The following is a 23,242-nucleotide window of genomic DNA, read 5'->3' on the forward strand; positions in this document are numbered from 1 at the left end:
TTTATATGCTCTCATATGGAAAGGGCTGATGAGCAGCAGGCCCAGATGCTTTTCTGCACAGGACACTGTTTGAGTGAATTCTTGGGGTTTCTCTGAGATGCTCTCTGAAATAAATGCCCTCTGCCATCTGGGGATGACACAATAGGATCCCAGATTCTAGAGGCTGGGTGGACAGAAGCAACCGAGCCCCAACAGTATGTTTAACCTCATGTAACAGGTAGAATCATGAAATAATTTTTTCACGAATGATAATATGTGTGTCCCAAGATAATGTTGCAGGATCCAATCTGGGTCGGTCACAGGGACCAGAGGTTTTGTCTTCCAAGCTTTCAGACTCATGCTGGAGCCCATCTTCAGGGAACTTCTCTCTAGAGAAGAAGTGCTCCAGCATGAGTCCGAAAGCTTGGAAGACAAAACCTCTGGTCCCCATGACTGACCCAGATTGGACCCTGCAAATATATATATTTTTTGCTCTAAGCTTGAAGCCTGTATCTAATACTTCTGAAAGAAAGTGAAGCAGACACATAATGTAAAAAATGAGCCCAAATAATGTAGGAAGAATTGGGGAGCAGAAAGGAAATACAGATGAATTACATAAACCAGGGCAAATGATCAGGAGGGATAGGGCACAGGTAGTGCCAGAGGTACACATAGAACAAAGTGGTGCAATCCTGTGTAAATTAAAGATTTGTGTTTTGAAAAAAATACTTAGATGATCCTTAAATTATTGAGAATATTAACTGAAAGAGGTAATATATAATCAAAACATCAGGGAAAGATTCTCTGCATTTATTCATTTCCACAATGATTCTGAATAGGAGCAGTTTACCTGGATAGCAAATGCTTAAAATTTCATAGTATTCTGAAAGCATATTATTGTCCTAATGCTGGTTTCTTAGGTGAAGAAGCTTTCCCGAGTTGCTGAAATAATAACTTACAGTGCTACGTTGATTTCTTTGATTATTATTTATATATTATCAAGTCAGTGTTAACTCTTAGTAACTAGATACAGTCCACATAGACTACTGTGCCACATGCCTGTAGTTTAATGTATGGAAAGCACTTACCAGATTGAAACAACTGGGAACTGCAAAATCAACAGGATGACTCAGCCTTGTACTGTCATGAAATAGGGAACAGATGGCAGAGAGAGCAAGATACACCACTTACCTAGAAACACTGAATGTGTTTCTATATCTGTTGCTGACTCACAAATTCCTTGTGTTTTGCTATTCTTCAAAGCCCAGAGCAAGCATTAGTTTGTAGTGGTTTTAGATATGGTCAGAAAGCTAGCTTAAATGTAGCAATTCTCATGTATTCTTACTAGATTAGAAACTTGAAGATTTGAAGTTGCAGAATAGATCCTTTCTTCCTTCCTTCCTTCCTTCCTTTCTGCCTTCCTTCCTTCCTTCCTTCCTTCCTTTCTTCTTTTCCTCCCTCCATTAGAAACTCTCAAGAACCTAGACAAATATTTACTATTTACATCATTGTATATGTTCATGGTTCACTTTCCCTCAAGGTAAAATTGAAATGAAAATCAAATGTTTTTTTTTATTGTTCATGATGTTGCAAGCACTGCACGCATTTCCATGGGAACAAGCTGAGCTAAAGGTTCTCATTCAGGAAAAGAACAGGAAATGTGACTCAAACTTAATCTCTCCATCAATGAAAGAAAAAACCCATTGTACACACACTCCATCTCTCTGTCTTTAGATTTGAGCCAATAACAGCCCAGAGCAGCTTCCAAAATCCTCTTTGCCATCTACCAGCCATGATTTACTGCAAGTCAAAAAAAACAAAAACCACTTGAAAGATAGTGACTGTCTCTCTAGCAAAATCAGGGTGGGATTCAGTAGAAGAGGAAATTTGAAGGTTTATTTATACTCAGTGCGGCTCAAATAGATGCCTGCAGGAAACAAAGGTCCGGAGAAAATATTTAATACAATAACATAGTTGGAAGGGATGTCAAGTTGTTGGGCCTAAGAATTCAAGCCAGCATGGTTGGTTCAAGAATTTTGGGACTTGAAGTCCACAAGTCATAAAAGGGTCATTGTTCCCCACCTAGGGAAACAGATCCTTTGAACAGAGGTAGAAAGAGTATGAATGGATATGAATTCATCTGCAAATGTGATAGGTATTTCCTCTATGTCTTCATAATTTGTTGAAGAGTGATGGGTCAAGGACTGAATCCTGAGGTTCATTTTGACTTAACATAATTCGGCAACTATATGGTGAGATACTATCTTGAGATCAAGAGAGGAAAAGTAACTTAAGATACCAGAAATCATTGAAGGGAAAGCTTCAGCCCTTCTAGTTAGGCTAGGTCAAGAAATAGGCATTGCAGGGAATCCAGAAATGCTACTCTATAGTTGTAGGATATCGTAGCATAATCTTGGAACTTGCCCAAATTTATTTCCACCCCATCCTATAGTTTTAAAAAAATCATGGAATTACGTTGAGCTTTCTACACTTGCTTCAATTTCAGGACTGTGCAATTTCCAGTCCAAGTCCTTCCTTACCAGCTCTTTCCTCTTTTATGCCTTTCCCAAGGTCAGTCCTAAATTCCTTTACACAAAGGTTGTTATTGGCTTGTCAAAGAAATGGATTCATAGCCCATCTTGGAGGCATCCTGTGAAAAAGAAATTTTGAAAGGCTTCAAAGAAATTCTGTGTTAATAACTTACTAATAAAGGAGAACTGGAGGATTCTTATCTCAGTTCTCAATTTTCTGTACTAATTTTTGGCATTAAAGCCCATTAAACAATGTCTGTATGAAACGTGTTTCCTTGATTATGCTTTTCAGTTTAACGGCTTGACACATAATCAATGTGACTTAATTAAGAAATCATGGTCAAAATGAACCATTGCTTATTACAACACAGAAAGATAGCAAAAGGAAGTGGAGGAACATATTAGCAAAGCTAATTTGTCTGAAAAGATACAACAAGCGAACAAGGTCCTATAAGAAGATAAGATAACAAATAATATAAAGACAGAATTGACAACTTGTTTTCATTTATTTATTAAATGTATATGTTGCCCATTTCTCTATCCAAAGAGACTCTGCTGGTTTACTTAGAACCTAAATATTTATTTAGAACCTAAAATTTAGGTTCTAAGTAAGAGTCATGGCATTATTTGTCCCCCAATGTGCTATATGTCATAAATTGGAATATCTTACTACATAAGTGATAAGTGTACTGTTGCCTTATTGCAACAAATGTGATATATAAAAATGTCATAAATCTGATATCACAAGTAACTTTATTAAAATATATGGAGAGGTACTTTAACTAACCAAGACATTAGGTACATTGCACTAAATTGTAATAAGAATTTGTTTAGTTTTAGATTAGCCAAACTGTGAACAGTTCAACAAATCATAGTAAAAAAAATGGCTTGGTAGAATGTAATTAACACAGTGCCACTGATCATGAAGTAAACCATTGTAAAACAACATACTGTATTTTTTGGAGTATAAGACGCACCTTTTTCCCTCAAAAAAGAGGCTGAAAATCTGGGTTTGTCTTATACATTGAATAGAGCATTTTTTACCTCCCGAAACCCTGCCCCTTCACCAAGATGGCTGTGCATAGCCTCTAAGAAGCTTTTAGAGAGCTCGTAGGGGCTGGGGAGCGTAGAAATGAGCAAAGAATGGCCCGTTGTTTGCTCAATTTTACCCTCCCAGCCCCCAGGAGCACTCTATAAGCTTCCTAAAGGCTATCCATGCCCTTTGTTTTATAAAAATGGGCCCTTTTTTTGCAAAAAAAATCAGGCTGCTTTTTGCTCATTTTTGCTCCCCCCACCTCCCAGGAGCACTATGCAAGCTTCCTAAAGGCTATTAATGCCTTTGGGGGGGGAGAAACGGGCCCATTTTCTGAAAAACAGGCTGTTTTTGGGAGGTTTGCAGAGTGCAAAAACTTTTTTTAAATTTGCCTCTTCAAAACCTTGGTGCGTCTTATACTCCGGTGCATCTTTTACTCCAAAAGATAGGGTAATTTTTAATGTTTTTAATGGGAAATAGTTAAAATACATATTCATCAAGTTCAAATATTGATTCAAGTTTCTCATCTCTCATTGGAATAGAAGTAGGTCAGACGGTTACATTGAGATAAAGGAGATCCATGTTCAAGTCTCCAATCAGCTACAGAATTCATTAGGTAATTTTGTAGTATCTCTCAACCTGATAAAATGAGGAATGACTTTATGCATGCTACTTTGGGTTTTCAGAAAAAAGACAGCATGTAAACAATATGCATAGAGACATGTGCACACACACACACATGCACACACACACACAAACACGAACACAAATAAAATGTAGAGATAGAACTAATTAATGAATGAAAACAGCTGTAAGGAATGAAAAGTAAGGATAGTTTAACTTAAAAAAACAGTCTTGTGTACAATCTTTAAATCAGAAGAATTCATATATGAAAAAAATCTCTCTTTAACAACTATTGAATGAAGATCACAGATCTGCATGAATTATGCATAATGTATGTCTTTACAAGATCTGAACTACACCTCACTAGGGTAAATCGTGCATCATATGTTTTCCATAAGTATTACTGTAAAAATGTCAGTACACATTTTCTGACATCGTTTTTTTTCCTTGCAGCAATGCATGATGGATAGAATTTGCAATTCCAATATATAAGAGGCCAAAGGCTACATCAGAATCAAATCCATCAGCATCTACTGGACTATATTGACACCTTACTGGAAATTGGAGACTCCACAAATTCTTTTACCATATATCAAGAATTGCTAATAGCTTAGCTATTGTCTTCCTGCTATTCTACGTATGCTATTCAAACAACAGCACTCCTCCCACACAAATAAGCTTAGCCAAAATGCCAAACACTATGATTGAAATCAGAATCCCAAAATATTTCTGTCAAGTTAACAACTATCCATCTCAGAGCAGCAGAAGTTACATCTATTAATAAACATGTGAAAGAGTCTTATACATTAAACTATTTTTAAATGTGATGTGTTTAAAGTGATTTTATATAATTAAAACTATGTCTCTCCTTAGGTGATTTTGGAACAGTCACAATCTTTCATCTCAACTCACCTCATAGGTTGTGAGGAAAATAGGGGGAGGAAGGGGGTAATCAGGTATGTTCGTGGCCTTGAGTTATTATACAAATAATAAAGGCAAGAAATAATTTGGAAGTGAGTAGAGCAATGGTTTCAGAGTTGGTGGCTATCTTTTTTTTTTTTTTTAAAGAAAAGTTTCTCAAAAGTTAACTCTGAGAGATTGCTACCCCTAGCAAATCCATGCCCTTCTTCTTTAGTCCCATTTAGTGACAAAAAAATAAAGGACAACCTCAAATCTCTTCAGTTCTTAAGTGAAAGAAAATTTAAATTTCTTACCTGGAAGAAATTTTAAATAAAAAAGTTAATTTCAAAATCGAAAAAGTATTTATTTGAAAAATGGAAAAATAAGAAAAACAATGAAAGGCTGCTTTTTATTCAAGCAAATAAAATCTGTTCAGTCAGTTGTGATTCACTTATCTGAATAAAATATAAGGTAAGTTGGAAACATATTGCAGAAAGTAAAATCTGAAAATGTATGCCAGTCACCTTAATAAATGCTGCTAGGAAGACAGCAGTTCAACCAATATAACACTTTTATGGGAATGAGTTCAATAAAAGCCAGTCTTTTAGAGTCTATAATAGCAGTGTTCTCCATTATTGCGAATGGTCTAGCCAGAAAATTAATTTCTGGCTACACTTACCTTCTTAACAATACTAATCTTAACATTTCAAGAGAGTCAATGCATTCCAACTTGGTAGGTTTGCATTAAAATGCATCCAATAACAAAAGATTATGAAATGATTTTAAAAAAAAAAAGACTGGAGGAATATTGAGATGTATGCAACCTGACTGGTTTCAACATTTCACTCTACTCCAGGTTCACACACAGAAGTGGTGAGATGCTTGACTAGAATCCTAATCCTGAAATTACAGAGATTAATTGGCAATATGAGGCCTTTTTGTCCTTGAATTGTACTGATAGCAGAAAGAAGAATCTGGACAACTTCCAGTGGGTGCTTAGAGAAGCTTTTCCCAAAGGTCAAACTGTTTGAAAGATTGTAGGAGTCAAAGTCAACAAACCTGTAAAACAGCAGGTTAAATGTTGACATAACACCAAAAAGGGCTGATTACCACCAATAGTTTTCACAGTACAATTCCCAGAAGTGATATCCAAAGCTATTGTACATTGCAGAACGCAATCTGAATTAATCAGATTGTGATTTTATTATAGATAGTTTAATCCATAGTGAAAGTGTCTGAATTCAAATGTAGACTTTTTCATCTTCAAACCGTTAAGCCGAAAAAAAGATCCCATTAAGTTTCCTGATCTTTTATCATCTATAAAAATCATTCACTAAAATTCACCTCACTCACTAAAGATGGGGATAAAATAAATTAGGATGTATGACTTTGTTTAACAGAACAGATCATGCAGATCTGGCAAGTCAACCATGTTATAATGGTTGTTTCTTTCCCCCTCATTCGTTGGTCAATTTTTCAACATTTAGGTCCAGCTATGAAAATTAAAGTAAATAGGAGGAAACAGAAAGGTTACTCTTTGGGAACATGTTTCTACAACTGTTCTTTATCACATTTTATAAACATTCAAAAATTGTGTACCCTTCCAGGCTATTTTTATAATGAATAGATCTGACTTTCTTACCTTATCATTTAGTTTAGACAAGTTTCCGAAGAGAAGATGTGGGAGGAGTAACAATTGGGTATTAACCAAGCCTTCTTGCCTATTGGAGACTGAGGTAATCTTTTGAAGCCACACCTACTGCCCTCCTCTGGCTTCCCAGATTAACCTCAGTCATCGGCCTGAAAGGAGTGCTACTTTGTCTCTCCCTTCTTTTCGAAAACTTAGGAGTTTTTTCCCTTTCAGCAAGTTTTTTTCCAACAAGATTACTATTAGAGATCAGCAGTTCGCCTCACCATCCTTCTGCCGTGCTCCGCACCGCTTTTCAAGCTCCAGCTTGCCAGCGCGTCCGCAGACGCCCAGTGTGGCCGGCCGGTCGCGTTGAAGGGGTGGAAGTCCCAGCAGCCGCAGGGACGAGAGAAATGACCGTGCGTTGTCCGGAGGGGCCCAGGAGGGTCTGCGAGGACCGGGAATCCACCGAGGATCGCTGCGGAGGCTTCCAGCGGCGAGAGGAGACCCGGACGGCTCCAGCGGTCACCATCTTGATCCATCGCCATTTTAGGAGCACGTGGGTGAGCGTGTGATCAGCGTTCCTCTATGGACACCAAAAGCGCTCACAAGGCACCAGGAAGCCGGAAGAGGCTACATCTAGGCTCTACCCCGCCGGTTATCTGGGGGGTATTCCAGGGCTGTGCCTGCCGGCAGCTGAGGCCACAATCCAGCGGCAGAAGAGCAGGGAAGTGGATCCAAGCCCTAGAGGACCAAATCTGCCCTACAGCGACTGCAGAAGGAGGAGGTTGGTGAGCACCGTAACTGTAAGTAATGGCGGAGGTGACCAGGAGTAGGGATAACAGGCCCAGAGCCCCAGGGGGAGTGGACCCGGATGAAGGGACCTCCAGAGCCATTTCCCCAGCGCCCAGAGGAAGATCCCCAGTGAGGAGGGACAAGGCCAGGGCTCCCAAGAAGGCAGTCCCCAGGAAGGAGGCCAGGGTGACCAGGGCCTCGACCAGAGAGTTCAGGGTGACCATCAGCCCTTCCCGCTCCAGATCACAATCTCCCCGCAGGCCTTCAGCCCGGGTTGAGACCCGGGCAGCATCTCCAGCCTCACGAAGGGGTTCCCATAGAGGGCACAGCTCCCTATCACCCCCCCTTTCTCCGGCTCCTCCAGTAGACTCAAGAGCGGATCCTTTTGGCCGCAGGGCAACCAGCCCTGGCAGGCCTTGCCTGGCGCCTCTATCCCCTGAACACAGGAAATATTCCCAGCCACCAGAGCTCCAGCCTGCCCTGCCCGACCTCACTAACAGCTTCCAGGACATGCTAGCTAGGGCTCTGGCCCAGGTAATGGCCTTGAGCTTAGGTCAGCAGCCTCAGAGCTCCAGGAGCAGGTCCCCTCAGGAACCCCCCAGGGTTCAGCAAGAACGCCCCAGCACTTCAGCTGCCAGGGAAGCCAGGTCTCCCTTCCCCTCCACAGCTAGTGAGGCTTCAGACCTGGAGGAGGGAGAATTGAAGGATGTGGGGTTCTCAGAGGATGAGGATCCCCAGGTAGAGGATGATTCCACCATAGCAGGCCTCTTTCCTCCGTCTTTATTTAGCTCCTTGCTCTGCAAGGCATCGGCCACAGCCGATCTGGATCCCCCCCCCCCCGGATCCTAAACCGGTAACGGATCCCTCTGGCAAGAGTAAGAGCAAAAAGAAAAAGGGACTCTTCCATAGCCCCCCCCATAGCTAAGGAGGAGATTCCCACGCCAGAGATGTTCATGGAGGTGCTTAAATCGCAATGGGTAAAACCAGGCTCCTTCCCCACCCCAGGGGGAAATGAGAGAAAATTTTACAATCTCAATCAAACTTTTGCCCAAGCGCTCCAGGTACCTGAAGTGGACAATCCGGTAGTCACCCTGGCATCAGCTTCAATGGTCGTCGCAGGAGACACGGCCAACTGCCTCAAGCCAAAGGACAAGAAGGCAGACATCATCCTGCGCAAAACGTTCCAGGCCATCACCTGGGCCATCAGGGTGGCCGCCTCCGCTTCTTTCTTTAACAGGTCCATGGTCCTGTGGTTGGAGCAGCTGAGAGATAGGACCCCGGCATCAGAGGTTCGCCTACTGCAGGACATTTCCAAGATGCCGGTGACAACGCAGTTCTCAGCGGACGTGATAAAGTATGCCTCGCGGGCTATGTCTTCTTCAGTTGCTTCTAGGTGCCTACTCTGGCTACGCCATTGGCAGGCGGAATCCCAGATGAAGTGGCACCTAACTGGGGCAGACTACACGGGGAGAAGCTATTCGGGAGGGCGCTGGACCCTATCCTCGTGGAGGATAAAAACAAGCGGAAGGTTCTTCCAACAACAACCAAACGCTCGGACTTATGCCATGTGCCATACCCCAGGAGGACCCCCTTCAGACCTCCCGACGGAGACAACCAGAACCAGAGGTACAAAAACCCCAGGTTCCACAGGCAGGGGGATAGACAATTCCAGAACAGATTCAGGGGCCAACAGCAGGGCAAGCGGCCCTTTTGAGGAGGTGGTCACCCTTTCCGCAGGTTCAAGTGATCCGACCCCGGATCACCCCATCGGTGGTCGCCTCTCCATGTTTGCGGATGCCTGGGGCCGTATCACTTCGGATGAGTGGGTACTCCAGACGGTAAGGCTCGGGCTACACCTGGAGTTCCGCTCCCTCCCCCCCCAGTAGGTTCCGCACCTTCACCTCCTCCACAGACCCGACCAAGAGGGCGCTTAAGGCCAAGGCCATTAAACATCTTCTAGACATCAGAGCCATTGAAAGGGTCCCAGAGGGGGAGAAGGGCTCAGGGTTCTACTCGAACCTCTTCTTAGTTCCCAAGAACTCAGGGGGATGGAGAGCCATTCTGGCTCTTAAACTTCTTAATTCCAGGGTGGTATACCGCAAATTTAAGATGGCCTCCCTAAAATCCATCCTGGAGGGCATCCGGCCGGGCGATTTCCTAGCCTCTATCGATCTCACAGAGGCATATCTACACATCAGGATCGCCCCGGAACACCGTAAATTCCTGAGGTTCTCCCATGAGGGGAACCACTTCCAATACAGAGCCCTGCCCTTTGGGCTGGTCTCAGCCCCCAAAACATTCACCAAGGTCCTGGCAGCAGTCGCAGGGCACCTGCACTCCCTCCCAGTCCGTTTGTTCTGTTATTTAGATGACATCCTCATCTTAGCCAGGTCGCCAGACTCGGCTGAACGGAACTTAGGTACCACCATCAACACCCTTAGGTCCCTGGGTTTCTCCATCAACCTGGAGAAGAGCCACCTAATTCCCTCCACCAGGCTCCTCCACCTAGGGTCCATCATCGATTCAGTGGCTGGGGAGGTCTTTCTTTCCCAGGATCGCAAGGACAGCATCGTTAAGATGATCCATGAGGTTAGCAAGTCACGCTCTGTTCCTGTAGTTCTTCTTTCCAGGCTCCTGGGGAAGTTCATCTCATGCATAGGAATCGTGCCGTGGGCTCGACTGCACACCAGGGAGCTCCAGTGGTTCCTGCTGCCTTACCAGAGAGCCGGGACAAGCGACGCCACCTTCAAGATCCAAGTGTCACCCCAGGTGCTGCTATCCTTTCGCTGGTGGCTGTCCCCAGCCTTGAACAGAGGATGCCTCTTCAGAGAACCGGCAAGGAAGACGCTCACCACCGATGCAAGTCTCTTCGGCTGGGGGGCCCACCTGGAGAACCAGATCACCCAGGGCCGGTGGACTCCAACAGACCTGAGAAACAACATCAACTGGTTGGAGCTCAGAGCCATCCATCTGGCTCTCCGCCACCTCAAGGACATGGTGACCGGACATCACATCCTAGTCCTGACAGACAATGTAGCGGCCAAGGCCCACGTGAACAGACAGGGCGGCACCCACTCCAGGGCTCTTCGCGACGAGGCGCTGCGACTGGGGAACTGGGCAGAGAGGCACCTGCTTTCCATTAGAGCGGAACACATCTCCAGAACAGAGAACCATCAGGCAGACTGGCTCAGCAGGGAGACGGTCGACAACGGGGAGTGGCAGCTCCATCCCTCAATCTTCCGTCAGATCTGCGAGAGGTTCGGTCACCCGACGGTGGACCTGTTCGCGACACTGCAGAACACCCAGCTGCCAGAGTTCATTTTGAGGTTTCCGACCAGGGGACCCATGGATGCGGACACTCTTTGATGCAGATGGCCACCAGGTCTTCTCTACGCCTTCCCCTCATCCCCGGGGTTCTGAGGAGGGTGGTAGCAGAGGGAGCAGAAATGATAATGGTGGCTCCCTTCTGGCCGCGCCAACCCTGGTTGGCAGACCTCGTGGAGCTATCCACAGCCCCACACTGGAGGATCCCAGCGGGGGAGGTGACATTGCACCAGGGGTCTCTGGAGCATCCGGATCTGGAGTGGTTTCATCTGACCGTCTGGCAATTGAGCGGGAACAATTAAGGGAGGCCCAATTCTCCGAGAGTGTCATCAGGACAGTAGAGGCATCCAGGAGACAGTCAACCACACACATCTACAACGCTTCCTGGGTGTCCTTTGCAGACTGGTGCCGAGTTAAAGGCCTCCGCCCAGCTGCAGACTCAGTCCCCCAGGTCCTGGATTTCCTCCAGGAGGGTCCAGGAGGGTCATAAGAAGGGCCTGGCCACCAGTACTCTTAGACGTCAGGTCTACGGTTCTGGAGGGGGGGTGAACGCTCCTCCATTGTCCCAACATCCTGTGTTAAAGAGATTCCTCAAGGGCGCAGCGAATCTGAAACCCTCAGTGGTCCATCGATTCCCCACCTGGGACCTTCCCACGGTACTTCAGGCCCTCACGGAAGCACCATTTGAGCCTCTGAAGGAGGCCTCCCTTCAGCTCCTAACCCTCAAGGTTGTCTTCCTGGTCGCCATCACCTCAGCCAGGAGAGTTTCTGAATCAACGCCCTCTGCAGCAGGGCGGACCTCTGTACCTTCTTAGATAACCGGGTCATCCTCAGGCTTGACCCCCGCTTTCATGCCCAAGGTTAATTCCCCCTTTCACAGGGCCTTGGAAATCATTTTTCCGGACTTCTGTCCTCATCCCTCCGGTGAGAGGAAGAAATCCTGGCACAAGCTGGATGTCAGAAGGGCCTTGCGCATATACCTCAAATGCACGGCCCCCTTTAGGCATTCGGAGGCCCTCTTCATGTCTTACCAGCCTTCCTCCCGGGGAGCTAAGGTCTCTCCGGCCACCATCAGTAGATGGATTAGAGCGGCCATCTCGCAGGACTACAGGGCACGAGGACTCCAAGTCCCAGAGGGCATTACTGCACATTCCACCAGAAGTGCAGCCACCTCAGCAGCCTGGTCCACCCAGGACCCCATAGAGGAGATCTGCCAGGCAGCCGCCTGGGCCTCCCCTTCTCCATTTATTAAGCATTACAGACTAGATGCCTATGCTTCCGCGGAGGCTGCCTTCGGCAGGAGGGTTCTGCAGGGAGTCCTGGACTCCCCAGGGGGCTCAGGCCCATCTAATCCCTCCCAGGACATCTAGCTTTGGTATGTCCCAATTGTTACTCCTCCCACACCTTCTCTTCAGAAATTGGCAGTTGGACTTACCTGAACTGCATGTTTCGAGGAAAGGTGTGGGAGGAGTCACTTCCCCCCCCCATTCAGGGCACCCCGCGCTGGGGGCCTGAGCGAGTCCAGGTTCAGCCTAGTGGTTAGGAAGGATATGTGTTGGCTGTTCTTGTTTGTCCTTCCTTTCAGATGCTGCTACAATCCATCGGTTAATCTGGGAAGCCAGAGGAGAGCAGTAGGTGTGGCTTCAAAAGATTACCTCAGTCTCCAATAGGCAAGAAGGCTTGGTTAATACCCAATTGTTACTCCTCCCACACCTTTCCTCGAAACATACAGTTCAGGTAAGTCCAACTGCCATTCTCTCTGTAATCACCACCTTTGAGAATGTAAATCAACTTTCCTTATTACTGATATCCACTTTCAATCAGTGTCAGTCAAGAACACATCTATTCTGCAATATGATTATATCTGATTATGTCAAATGATGAAGAATATGACTGAGCTTCTGGACTGCAATTATATCAACTCCTCTAGATACTTTATATTTTCAGATTTGCTACTGATTTTTTGGCAAAGATAAAACAATCCAAAACAGAGGCATGGAATATTGAATAGCATTCCATTGTTTAATATCATCACTAGCCAAACATAAAGTAATTTTTTTATATTTGCATTTAATTTCAGTTCTGATTCAACTAAAATAGAAATTGTTCCTGGTCAACAAAAGTTCAGCAAACACATACCAATTACTTAAATTCAAACTCCCATGAAAAATATGTCACATTATAATAATCACTTTGCATAATAAGGCTGGGCAAAGGCAGCTACTAGGGTTACAATCAAGTGTGTGAAATACATGCTATGAAACTTTGCACTGACAAATTGGTTACTGTGTTTGTGTGTATGTGTGTGCATTAAAGTATGACTATGGCCAAGCCTGAAATACATCTTTCTCTCAAGTGCTTGACATTTCCTATATTCTTGGAAAAATTGACTCTGATTTGATGTATAATAAATTACAAAAGGCATTTTGTTTCATCAAACCCAATCCACCAATAACTTCATTGTCATTTTTCTGCAAAAATCATTACAAATCACTGCATAATAAAATTCTGGGTACAGAAACGATAACAGGTTTATACAAGTTTTTCCTCTGGTGTTGCCTAGTTTTCTACCTCTCCTCCAGGATTCATGTATTAAGTTGAAATGTGTGTTTAGAGGAGCTACAGGAGCTGCACTCCATCACCCATAATAATCATCATGCAATTAATACATGAAGAATGGGAGATTCTAGATATTGTGTAACATCTGTTTGGCACCTTCCATAAGGCTCCTTTCCTCAGTCAAATTGCCTATCTTAATGCTACCCTTCTGTAATCTATTCCATGAAAAGATAAAAAGGAAAGAGATAAAATCAGAAGATATCTCACCATCTCTATAAACCACCAATTATGACCCCAACTGAAATTGACTGTTGAGTATTATGTATATGTCAGGGTTGAAGCTATTTTGCATGGGGCCAGGACTTTGATAATTGGAATATAGGAGGATAAGGTAACATTTTACAGGGAATTATGGATTAGCTAATATAATTAGCAATTTTAGTTAATTAACCACATGGAAATTGGGGTTTAATGGAAGATTAGATTAGAATAATTTGTCCGCACAAAAAATTTCTGATAAAAATATTAAAATGGCTCAAGTTAAATTAGCAAAAAATATTTAATATGATGGAAAGTTATTTTTCTGAAAGCCATAGATATTTTTCAAAAATATGTATGTTTTAAATAACTAAGAGTTTGATTACTAGTGTTTACAAAGTAGAGATATATAGCCAACAGTAAGAGAAATGGAAATAGAAATAGGTTATGCATAAGAAAAGTGAATGAAAACTTCTTATGGACTTTTTACTGAGAAAAAAAATTAAAATGGGTTTGCAATTTATAAGTTTGATGGTTAGAAACAATAGCTAATGGAAGAAAGAAATTATGATGCAACTTTAGAGAAAGAAGGTAAAATCTAAATGCATTTAAATCCATTGTCAAAAAGATCAGTCACTCCTTCGTTGTATTTACCTTTTTAATTTTTTTTATTCTCTTTTCTGAAGAGAATACTTGAAGAGACACTTGTCAATATTAATGTTCCAGGAACACATGGCTTCCTGAGAAGCTCCAAATCTTCTTCCAAAGAAGAAACTGCTGGGGGCAGGGGGAGCATAGTATCCAGTCCTAATGTAAAACAATATGCTAACACAGCATGGAACTTACAAAATGTACTGCTAATGAAGCTTCATTGTAAATTACTACAGGCTTATAGTCATTATTTTTAAACTTATCTGTACTAATTTTCTAATTCATCATTGTTCTCATGTATTTTCCCAGTACTGAATGAAGCACATGCTGTATTTTGAATCTTACCAGAGAAAACACTGGGAATCTTGGAGAGAAAGCTTTTGACTGTACGAATAGGAATCCCATTTTTCTCATCTTGCATACGAGCTATGACATCTTCCATCTGGATAAAAAAAGGAACAAATAAACATATTATGTTCTTGAGTAGTAAATAGACTGGATGAGTCTTGAGTTGATCTAATTCAATATCATGTTGCCACAGGGACCAAACTAAATGCCTAAGTGAGGACAATAACCTCGGTTATTGCAATTATGTGTAGCTTTCATAAACAATAGCTAATAATAGCTAAATTAAGACCATCTAAATTAAGAGGACATCATCACATCTTGTGGCATCAATTCTAAGATAACTATTTTCTATATCAAGAAACACATTTTTACCTGCATTGAATCTTAATTATTTTGATAGATTGATTGACTGACAGTAACTACATTTATATCCCACATTTTTTGTTGAGAGCTTAAAACAACATACGCAGGAATCTCCACTAAAATTAATTCTCATGCTAATGAAGAAAGCTGTGGAGAAAGGTGTAAAAAAAAATTAGATAGAAATGCAGTAACTTGGCCAAAGCAACAAGTAACCTCCATGATCAAGTGCTGACTTGAATCTGGATTTTCCCAATCCAAGACCTTAATGGCTATATTGAGCCAGATCCAAGACTTTAAACACTATACTGGCAATTAACACTCAAGGTCAAAGCTCTCATGAGAACTGTCCATAAATACAGCTTTGATGATACTGTAAACTGAAGTAAGAGACAGGAATGAGCTAAGAACATAGTTTATTTATCAAGCTAATCATTTCCTCTAATGTTATTAAAAACTATTCTGTACCCAACATTGTTTCCAGCTTCTCCACAATGAATAAGTTTCAAATAATAGCACTTAAACATACATACATCCTTCTTCAAAGATCAATGAATTGAATATAGTAGTAAGCATTTGTTTGATTAGTCAGTCAAACAAATCTCAGTTAATAATTTTGAGTACATCTTTATTGAATTCTTAAATGACTTGCTCATTCATACGTAACTATGGCACTGGACGTGATACATATGGCTCTATTTCTATGATATCACAAACTGGGAGAGTTCATTATTTAATGCTAATTTTTTTTCAATTAAACATAGCATCTTTGATACTTGAAATTTGGAAAATTAAAATGTCTTATTAAAGGCCTGGGTTAGCTTGCAGAGTTTGCTGGGGGGGGGGGGTGGGTGGATTCTCAGATAAGCTCTTTGGCGCTGAAAATGTAGGTGTTATATCAAAAACAGTCACCTATCAGTGTACGTTTAAAAAATAGAAAGTATGAAAAAAATTGAAATGTGAAGAGATTTTAATTTGAATGATAGCTTTCCAGAATATTCCAAACTCTACAGCATGTTGTTTGTATGTGTATTTTTGTAGAAATATCACTCTGATATGGTCCAGTCTTCTTTTCTGATCAAGACAAAGCAGCCTTCTTTTAAATATGAGAGAACGAAGGATATTCTGTTGTCACTCACACACTCACATAATGATAAGGACTGATAATATTTCAATGTGTTTTTGATATCAATATACATGGGAGTCAAATGCCAACTGAAACTACGTTTGCACACTTTGCAAATAATTTTGAATCAAGTTGTAAAACCCTGCCCTCTCCCTTTCCAAAGGAAAGATTGCATCTTTGAGCAATACAACTTTTTTTTCCTCATGTTCTCTGGTCTCTAGTTGCCATTTGTCACACTTGGCATTCCCTTATTTATAGTTTCCTGTAACAAATTGTTCTCCAAGTGAGGAATACAAGGGAACAAAGAAAGATAAAACAAACTTAACCCATTAATACAACAGCTATTTTTTAAAAAAAACATGCAGAGCTAAGATCATTAGAAGCATCAATATTATGTATTATCAATATTATATATTCATTCATCTTAAGAATAATTCTATAACCCTGAGGATAATGTAGATAAAAGATAAAACTATACCATAATAATATCAATTAAACACAGAATGCTACATGAATTGTAATTTACAAAGCAGAGACTAAGGGTGACAAACATGTAAAATATCCAGGCAGGCTAGAAACAGACTAAAAATACAGACCAAAAAACAAACAAACAGTTCAGCAAGAACTAAAATGTATTTCCTTATAAAATTAAGGTTGTCTTAAACCAAATGCTGGGAAGGAATATAAATATGCAGAGATTTAAAAGTGTGAATTTTCATGCCAATGTCTCAACTTGGAGAATGTTTCCTCCCCAAGGTGATTTCATAAGAAACTAGTTCAGGACTGCACAGCATGAGGCGCAAAAGCAGCCCTGTGCAGCCCATCAGTATATTTTTAAAACTCAATGAATCCAGCACCCTCATCATTGGCACCTCAAAATGCATGCTGCCAAGCACCACCAATGCCTACAGAATATAAACAGAGAGATCATTCTGACAGGTGAGCAAACCATTCTCTCCTCTTTTTCTAGAACTCCTTCAAATATAAACTCTCAGTAAACAAGCACTTCATCTATAAATGCTATTAGATAACCTTAAGAGCGATCATTTCAAAGATATTTTCTTACCTCAGGCAAAAAAACAATGTGAGCAGGAACAAGGAAAAGGCCAATTTCTCCATTGAGTTTTCTTGTGGGAATTTGGTAGGAAGCATTGGAAATCTCCCTTCCTTTTCCTTCCCTTCCCTTCCCAATAGACAAGTAAATGACTAGTACTGGGTGGAAGAGGAAGCAAGGGATTGCAAGAGAGGCTTGGAAACTGTCACAGAATATTGAAAATGAAGATTATGTGATCACAGAAGCAGCCCAGCAATGCAGCAGAGCCACCGGTAGCACTGAATCAGCTACAACTTTCCCTAATTTTATTCCCTCCAGAGTCATAAGTCCAAGATTTTAGATGTATTCTGTAAACTGAGGTAACATTGTTGCCTATGATGCACTGTTTCACACACTTAAAGGTCATAATGAGAGCTTTAATTGTACATAGATGTATCATTCTTGAATTTATTTTGCATTGCAAAATTAAATCTAAGTTCACAGAAACCAACAACTGTATTACCAATTAATTTAATCCCAATTTTTCCTACTTCATTCCACGTACCCAAAAGTAATATTATTTTCCCCTTTAAAAATTGACTTTCTAAAGAAACAGCATCTTTAGATTAACTAAATATGTCATAATAGGGGAAACATTCTTTTACATGAAAAAAATCATTTACATTTTTATTTTTTTCCAGATCAATATGGCACCAAAATTGTCCTAAATTCACCCTTCTTTCAGATAAATTCAGTATCTCCAACAAAGGTATGTTTTATTCAAATGCAAATCATTATGTTCTCACTAACTTAATGAACTAAGGCCATAATATACTAAAGCCAAACTTTATGTACTAAGCCATTTTCTATTTTGATTGCCTAGAATGTGCTACAGCTGAATTACGATAAAAGATTAAGAGTAGGAATACTGTAATCTATGCTGTACATGTTGAAATGCTTCTCATGTTTTGACTGAACAGGCAAATCAGAAAAGTGTTGCTTACTATCATGGCTGCCTCTCTCCCTGAATTATCATGGCTGACTTCTGAAACTGCAAAGTAAAGAATTAGTCCCTTAGCTTTGCTTCAGCCTTTCCTGTCCAGTGGTCTGTTTATCTCTTATCAGTTTCACCCAGACCCGCTCTGACAATGCAATATTGCATTTTGTCTTTTTAAAAGACGACAAATCCTACCTGTGCAGAAGGTGCAAAAGAGCTGCCATAGGGAGGAAAAAGAAAATCATAGTTCTGAAACCAATAAGGCAATCTGACATTTTCAAAATTGGGGGGGGGGCATCACTGAGAAACAGCAGTCACAGACATGCCACAATACGAGCCAAGGAGATGCTCTAGCCAAGATCCAAAATTCGACATGCTCTAATTTGTAACATTTGTGAGAGATGGGGAATTGAATTGAAAAATGCTAACATTTATTAGCAAGCTAACCAAATGCTTGCTGACCACATTTAATTTGAATTTCTCTCCTTCATTGCTAAATGTACACATTTACCAGGATACACAAATAGATATTGCATTTTATGAAGAAATTAATTGGATCTCAAGGTATTCATTTTTTATTAACTGTATATTATAAACAAATGTTGAAAAGGGAGGTGAGCCTCACTAAGGATGTATAAAAGATGTTTGGTTTCAGGGAATTGGTACTGTTCAGGTATTCTGTTTTCAGATTTGTACTGCTATTTGTTCAATAAACCTGAAAATAACTCTGAAATAAAACACAAGGGACTGTAACTTACATAACCTTTTTTGGAAGGGTGGTGGTAAAGGAGGCTTAAGATCCACATAAAATTTCAAGTTTTTCCATAAAAAAGAATTTGAGAAAGTATCCCCCTCTGCTCAGAAAGGCAGCTGAGTGGATGAAAGTTTTTCAGGAAGTGGAAGATTACGAGTAGGAACACTGTAATCTATGCTGTATGAGGTAACTTGGGCCCAAGAGGAAAAAGAAAATAAAAACAAGATACATAGTTTGAACAATATATGAACACACCTCAAAAGACGAAGAGAAAGAAATGGCCTATACTTCTTCTAGTTTAGGGGGTGGCACAATTTTAGGTGTGATGCATCTAAGGAAGTGATGGCGAACCTTTTTCTTACTGCGTGCCAAAATTGCATGCACACTATCACATCCACAGATGTGCCCACTCAATCCTCCTTGCCCACCTGTGCATGTGTGTGTGACCTGCACCCCCCACATGTGCATGACCTGTCCCCTTGTGCATGCACGCATGACCCCTCCCCAGGTTTCGGAGGCTTTCCTGAAGCCTGTGGAGGCCAAAAACGGCTCCCGGAGACCCTCTGGAAGCCAGAAACAGATTGTTTCTGAAATTCTGCTTTGGCTGTTGGGACTGGTTTTTGCCGTCCCAAGGCTTCAGGAAAGCCTCGAGAGGCCGGAGATGGCACAAAACTGCCCCAATGGGCCAACCGGAAGTTCGGAAATGATCATTTCTGGCTTCCAGGGGGCCTCTGGAGGGCCGTGTGAGACTGTTTTTGCCCTCTCCAGGCTTCAGGAAAGCTTCCGGAGGGTGGGGAGGGCGAAAAATGGCCCCAATGGGCCAACCGTAAGTTCAGAAATGATCCATTCCCGGCTCCTGGTGGGCCTCCAGGGGGCTGGGGAAGGCCGTTTTCACCCTCCCCAGGCTTCAGGAAAGCCTCCGGATGCTGGGGGGGGGGTAAAAAACAGCCCCAATGGGCCAACTGGAAGTTAAGAAACAATCTGTTTCCAGCTTCCGGAGGGCCTCCGAGGGGCCGGGCGAGGCTGATTTCATCCTCCGGAGGCTTCAAGAAAGCCTCCAGAGGCTGGGGAGGGCAAAAATGGCTGAAACTGGCCCAACCGGAAGTTCCTGAACGAACTTCTGGTTGGGCCATTGGAGCCGTTTTTCACCCTTCCCAACCCTTGGAGGCTTTCCTGAAGCATGGGGAGTGTGAAAACGGCCTCCCCTGGCCCTCCAGAAGGGCAAAAAATCAGCTGGTCAGCGCACACATGCGCGCTGGAGCTAATGGCTGGGGTGCCACCAAATATGGCTCGGCGTGCTACCTGTGGCATGCATGCCATACATTCACTATCATGGATCTAAGGTGCCCTATGAAAATTTTAATAATTTTTGAAAATCAAAGGTCCCATTAAGTCTTACCTAAAAAGAGTAGAGATTAAAGCATTTTCACCTGAAATCTCCATGTGAAATTACCAGAATATTATGAGATTTCTGACAAGGTTGGATTGGATGTTATTAGATTTTATGGCTCTGCGGATCCTATTCAATATATATAGAATGCAGTAAGAAAAAAAGAAAAAACTTCCTCCCTTTTCCAGCACCTTAAAGCTACAGGACATGAAATTAATTTTGAAGGAACCAAATTAATCTCCAAAACTGAACAGATGGTGTGTCCTAGGGAGCCATTGAGTTTTTTGTAGATTAGGATGTCCAGAAAGGGAAGTTGGTTGTTTGCTTTTATTTCCATAGTGAATTGTATTTTGGGGCGTAGGCTGTTGAGATGTGTTAGGAAGTTGTCCAGTTTTTCTTTCCCGTGTGGCCAAATCATGAAAGTGTCATCAACATATCTAAGCCAGAGTTTGGGTTTGTATTCATATTTATCTAAGGCATTAGTTTCAAAATGTTCCATGTATACGTTTGTGATGACAGGAGAGAGGGGTGATCCCATGGGTGCTCCTTCTATCTGTTTGTATCTTTGTCCATTATGGATGAAGTATGTGTTGTTTAGGCAGTGGTTGGTCAGGTCCAGGATGTGTTTAGGGGGTTTGTGTTTGTTTAGGGAAGTGGTTTGAAAAACAAAAAAAACACTGAAATATTTATGACTGAAGCCCATAAGAGCTGGACATAATAAGAGCCATTCCAACTGTTTTCAAGGCTTTCGAATAAATATAACAATGCTGATAAAAAGTTTACCTTTAAAATAAGTCACTGTCTCTTGCTTAAACACTGAACAAAGGGTATAATATCAGCATATGAGATCATAGCTTGATCATAACAGAATAACTAATGCCTTTTATGGTTTCCATTTGGTGGGAACAAAAGGACCCTCACTCTAATTCACATTTCTTGTATGTGAGTCCTTTGAAAGCAATGGAAGTTTCCTTTTGAATAAACCAGAGGTGGGTTCCTACCAGCTGGCAAAAGTTCGGTAGAATTGGTTCATCAAATCTACCGAACCGGTTAGAAGTGGTTCCACCAGAAAGCAGGCCACACCTACAGAAGAGGTTCCAAAATTTTTTGAAATGCACCACTGACACACACACACACACACACACACAGAGATTCACACAGAGAGAGAAAGAGAAAGAAAGGAAGAAATAAATAAAGAAAAAAGAAAAAAGAAGGAAAAAGTGAGAGAGATATGAAAGAAAAAAAGAAAAAAGGGACAGAGAGAAAAAAGGAAGGAAAGAGAGAGAGAGAGAAAAAAAAACACATGGCCGGCAAGCCACTTCCACCAGGTCACATGGCTGGCAAGCCACTCCCACAAAGGAGGCCATACCCACAGAGTAGGTTCGAAAAATTTTGAAACCCACCACTGGAATAAACATATAGGGTTGCTCTACAAGTAAAACAAAACTTCACAGATCTGATTACTCTAGAAGTATAATATAGACTGGATCCTTTCACTGAATACTCTATTACAGCAGCCCCCAACCTTTTGGGCACCAGGACCAGTTCTGTAGAGAGAGGTTTTTCCGCAGACTAAAGGGACATGGTTTTGGGTGCTGCCTACATCCATGAATGAGGCTTCGCTTGTTTGTGCGGACTGGTTTCTGGCATGCTGCAGCACTGTGCCGATCCACAGACTAGGGGTTGGGGACCCCAGGTCTTTTAGGAAGCCGATGTCATAGCCTTGAGTTATGATGAATATGTGTAGCTATTGCCCAGTAGTAAATACCATTGTTGTACTTCAATATAAGGTGTCATTTGTCATAGTTGACAATGCCCTTTTGCTGCTGTAAAATCTAAATGATGAGTATGAATGGTGTATATTAGAACATTATGTCACTTCAAATAGGAGGAAAAAGTTGGTCCAGGAAAGCAACTAATTTTAAAAATTAAATTTCCCAGCCCAAAATTTAACAAGAGGAACACACAATCCCCCTCTATCATGCCCATTCCCACGTTCAAAATTGCATTTTCTTACATTGTCAAAATTGACAATGTAAGAAATTGAACTCTTTAAGCTTATGACATAGGGTTGTAGTTAAGATGCTTAACTCAAAACCAAGACATATTCCTTCCTTAGTCTTAGAAAATATCTTTGGGCTAGTCTCTCTCTTTCTTGATCCAACCTTCCCCCCACCCCTCCTTGATTGTTATTATGGGAAAACAAGAGGAGGAAGGTACATCAATTTTAGATATACAAAATAAAGTCGAGATATAAGCTTAATAAATAAAACATATCCTGCCATCAGCATTGTTTTCTTAGATAATAACATATTCTGGCATTTCAACTAATTGTTGACTATGAAAAGAGAAAAAAGAAAGCATAAAACAGCAAAGTACTACAAACAATGCAGAATACAGATTTTAAAGAATTAAAAAGAGTTGAAATACTAGCTTGCAAATAATCCATATGTTGAATAGACTCCAAATGTTTTTAATTTAAAAACAACAATGAACTCCAAAGAAAGGTAACTCTGATGTGTGAAGCCTCTACTTAAGAAGTGGGCCCAAGAACAGTGAATTTTGACCCTAAACTTAGAACTTGTCCTCAACCATATTCCATCACTTCTTTCTTCCATTATGAAGTGACAAAGTATTTCCTGGAAAATAAAGATGAAGAAGGGGAAATGAAAGCATTTATCATCACTTCTTTAACTAAATCAGCAATTTTTCCATTATGTTTTTTTGAAAAAAAAAATTATTTTAATTGAACAAAAACACAAAAAAAGAATCATCCTTCATTACATCTTGTAGAAAGTGTGTCGATTGGTTACAGATAACTTTCGTGCATTTCTCCCACAGTCATTACTTATAGTTCATATTAGATTATACAGGTTAAATCAAAAATCTTTGTATATCTTACTATCAATGTACCACAATTCTCATTTGACTACAATTATTTGAACATGCTTTT

At 41.4% G+C, this 23,242-nt stretch overlaps 1 protein-coding gene across 12 annotated transcripts in view; it reads right to left on the minus strand.

Annotated features, from left to right (window-relative positions):
* The window catches only part of RGS7 (regulator of G protein signaling 7), a 194,460-nt gene that overhangs the window by 85,000 nt on the left and 86,218 nt on the right, over positions 1-23,242 (minus strand). For all 12 annotated transcript variants that reach the window (XM_032216318.1, XM_032216325.1, XM_032216319.1 and 9 more), the window contains exon 2: positions 14,627-14,723. In XM_032216318.1, the coding sequence (XP_032072209.1) occupies positions 14,627-14,723 (97 nt within the window). The remainder of the gene's footprint in view (positions 1-14,626; positions 14,724-23,242) is intronic.

Source organism: Thamnophis elegans, chromosome 4 (genome assembly GCF_009769535.1).
Source record: "Thamnophis elegans isolate rThaEle1 chromosome 4, rThaEle1.pri, whole genome shotgun sequence".
Taxonomy (NCBI): Eukaryota; Metazoa; Chordata; class Lepidosauria; order Squamata; family Colubridae; genus Thamnophis; species Thamnophis elegans.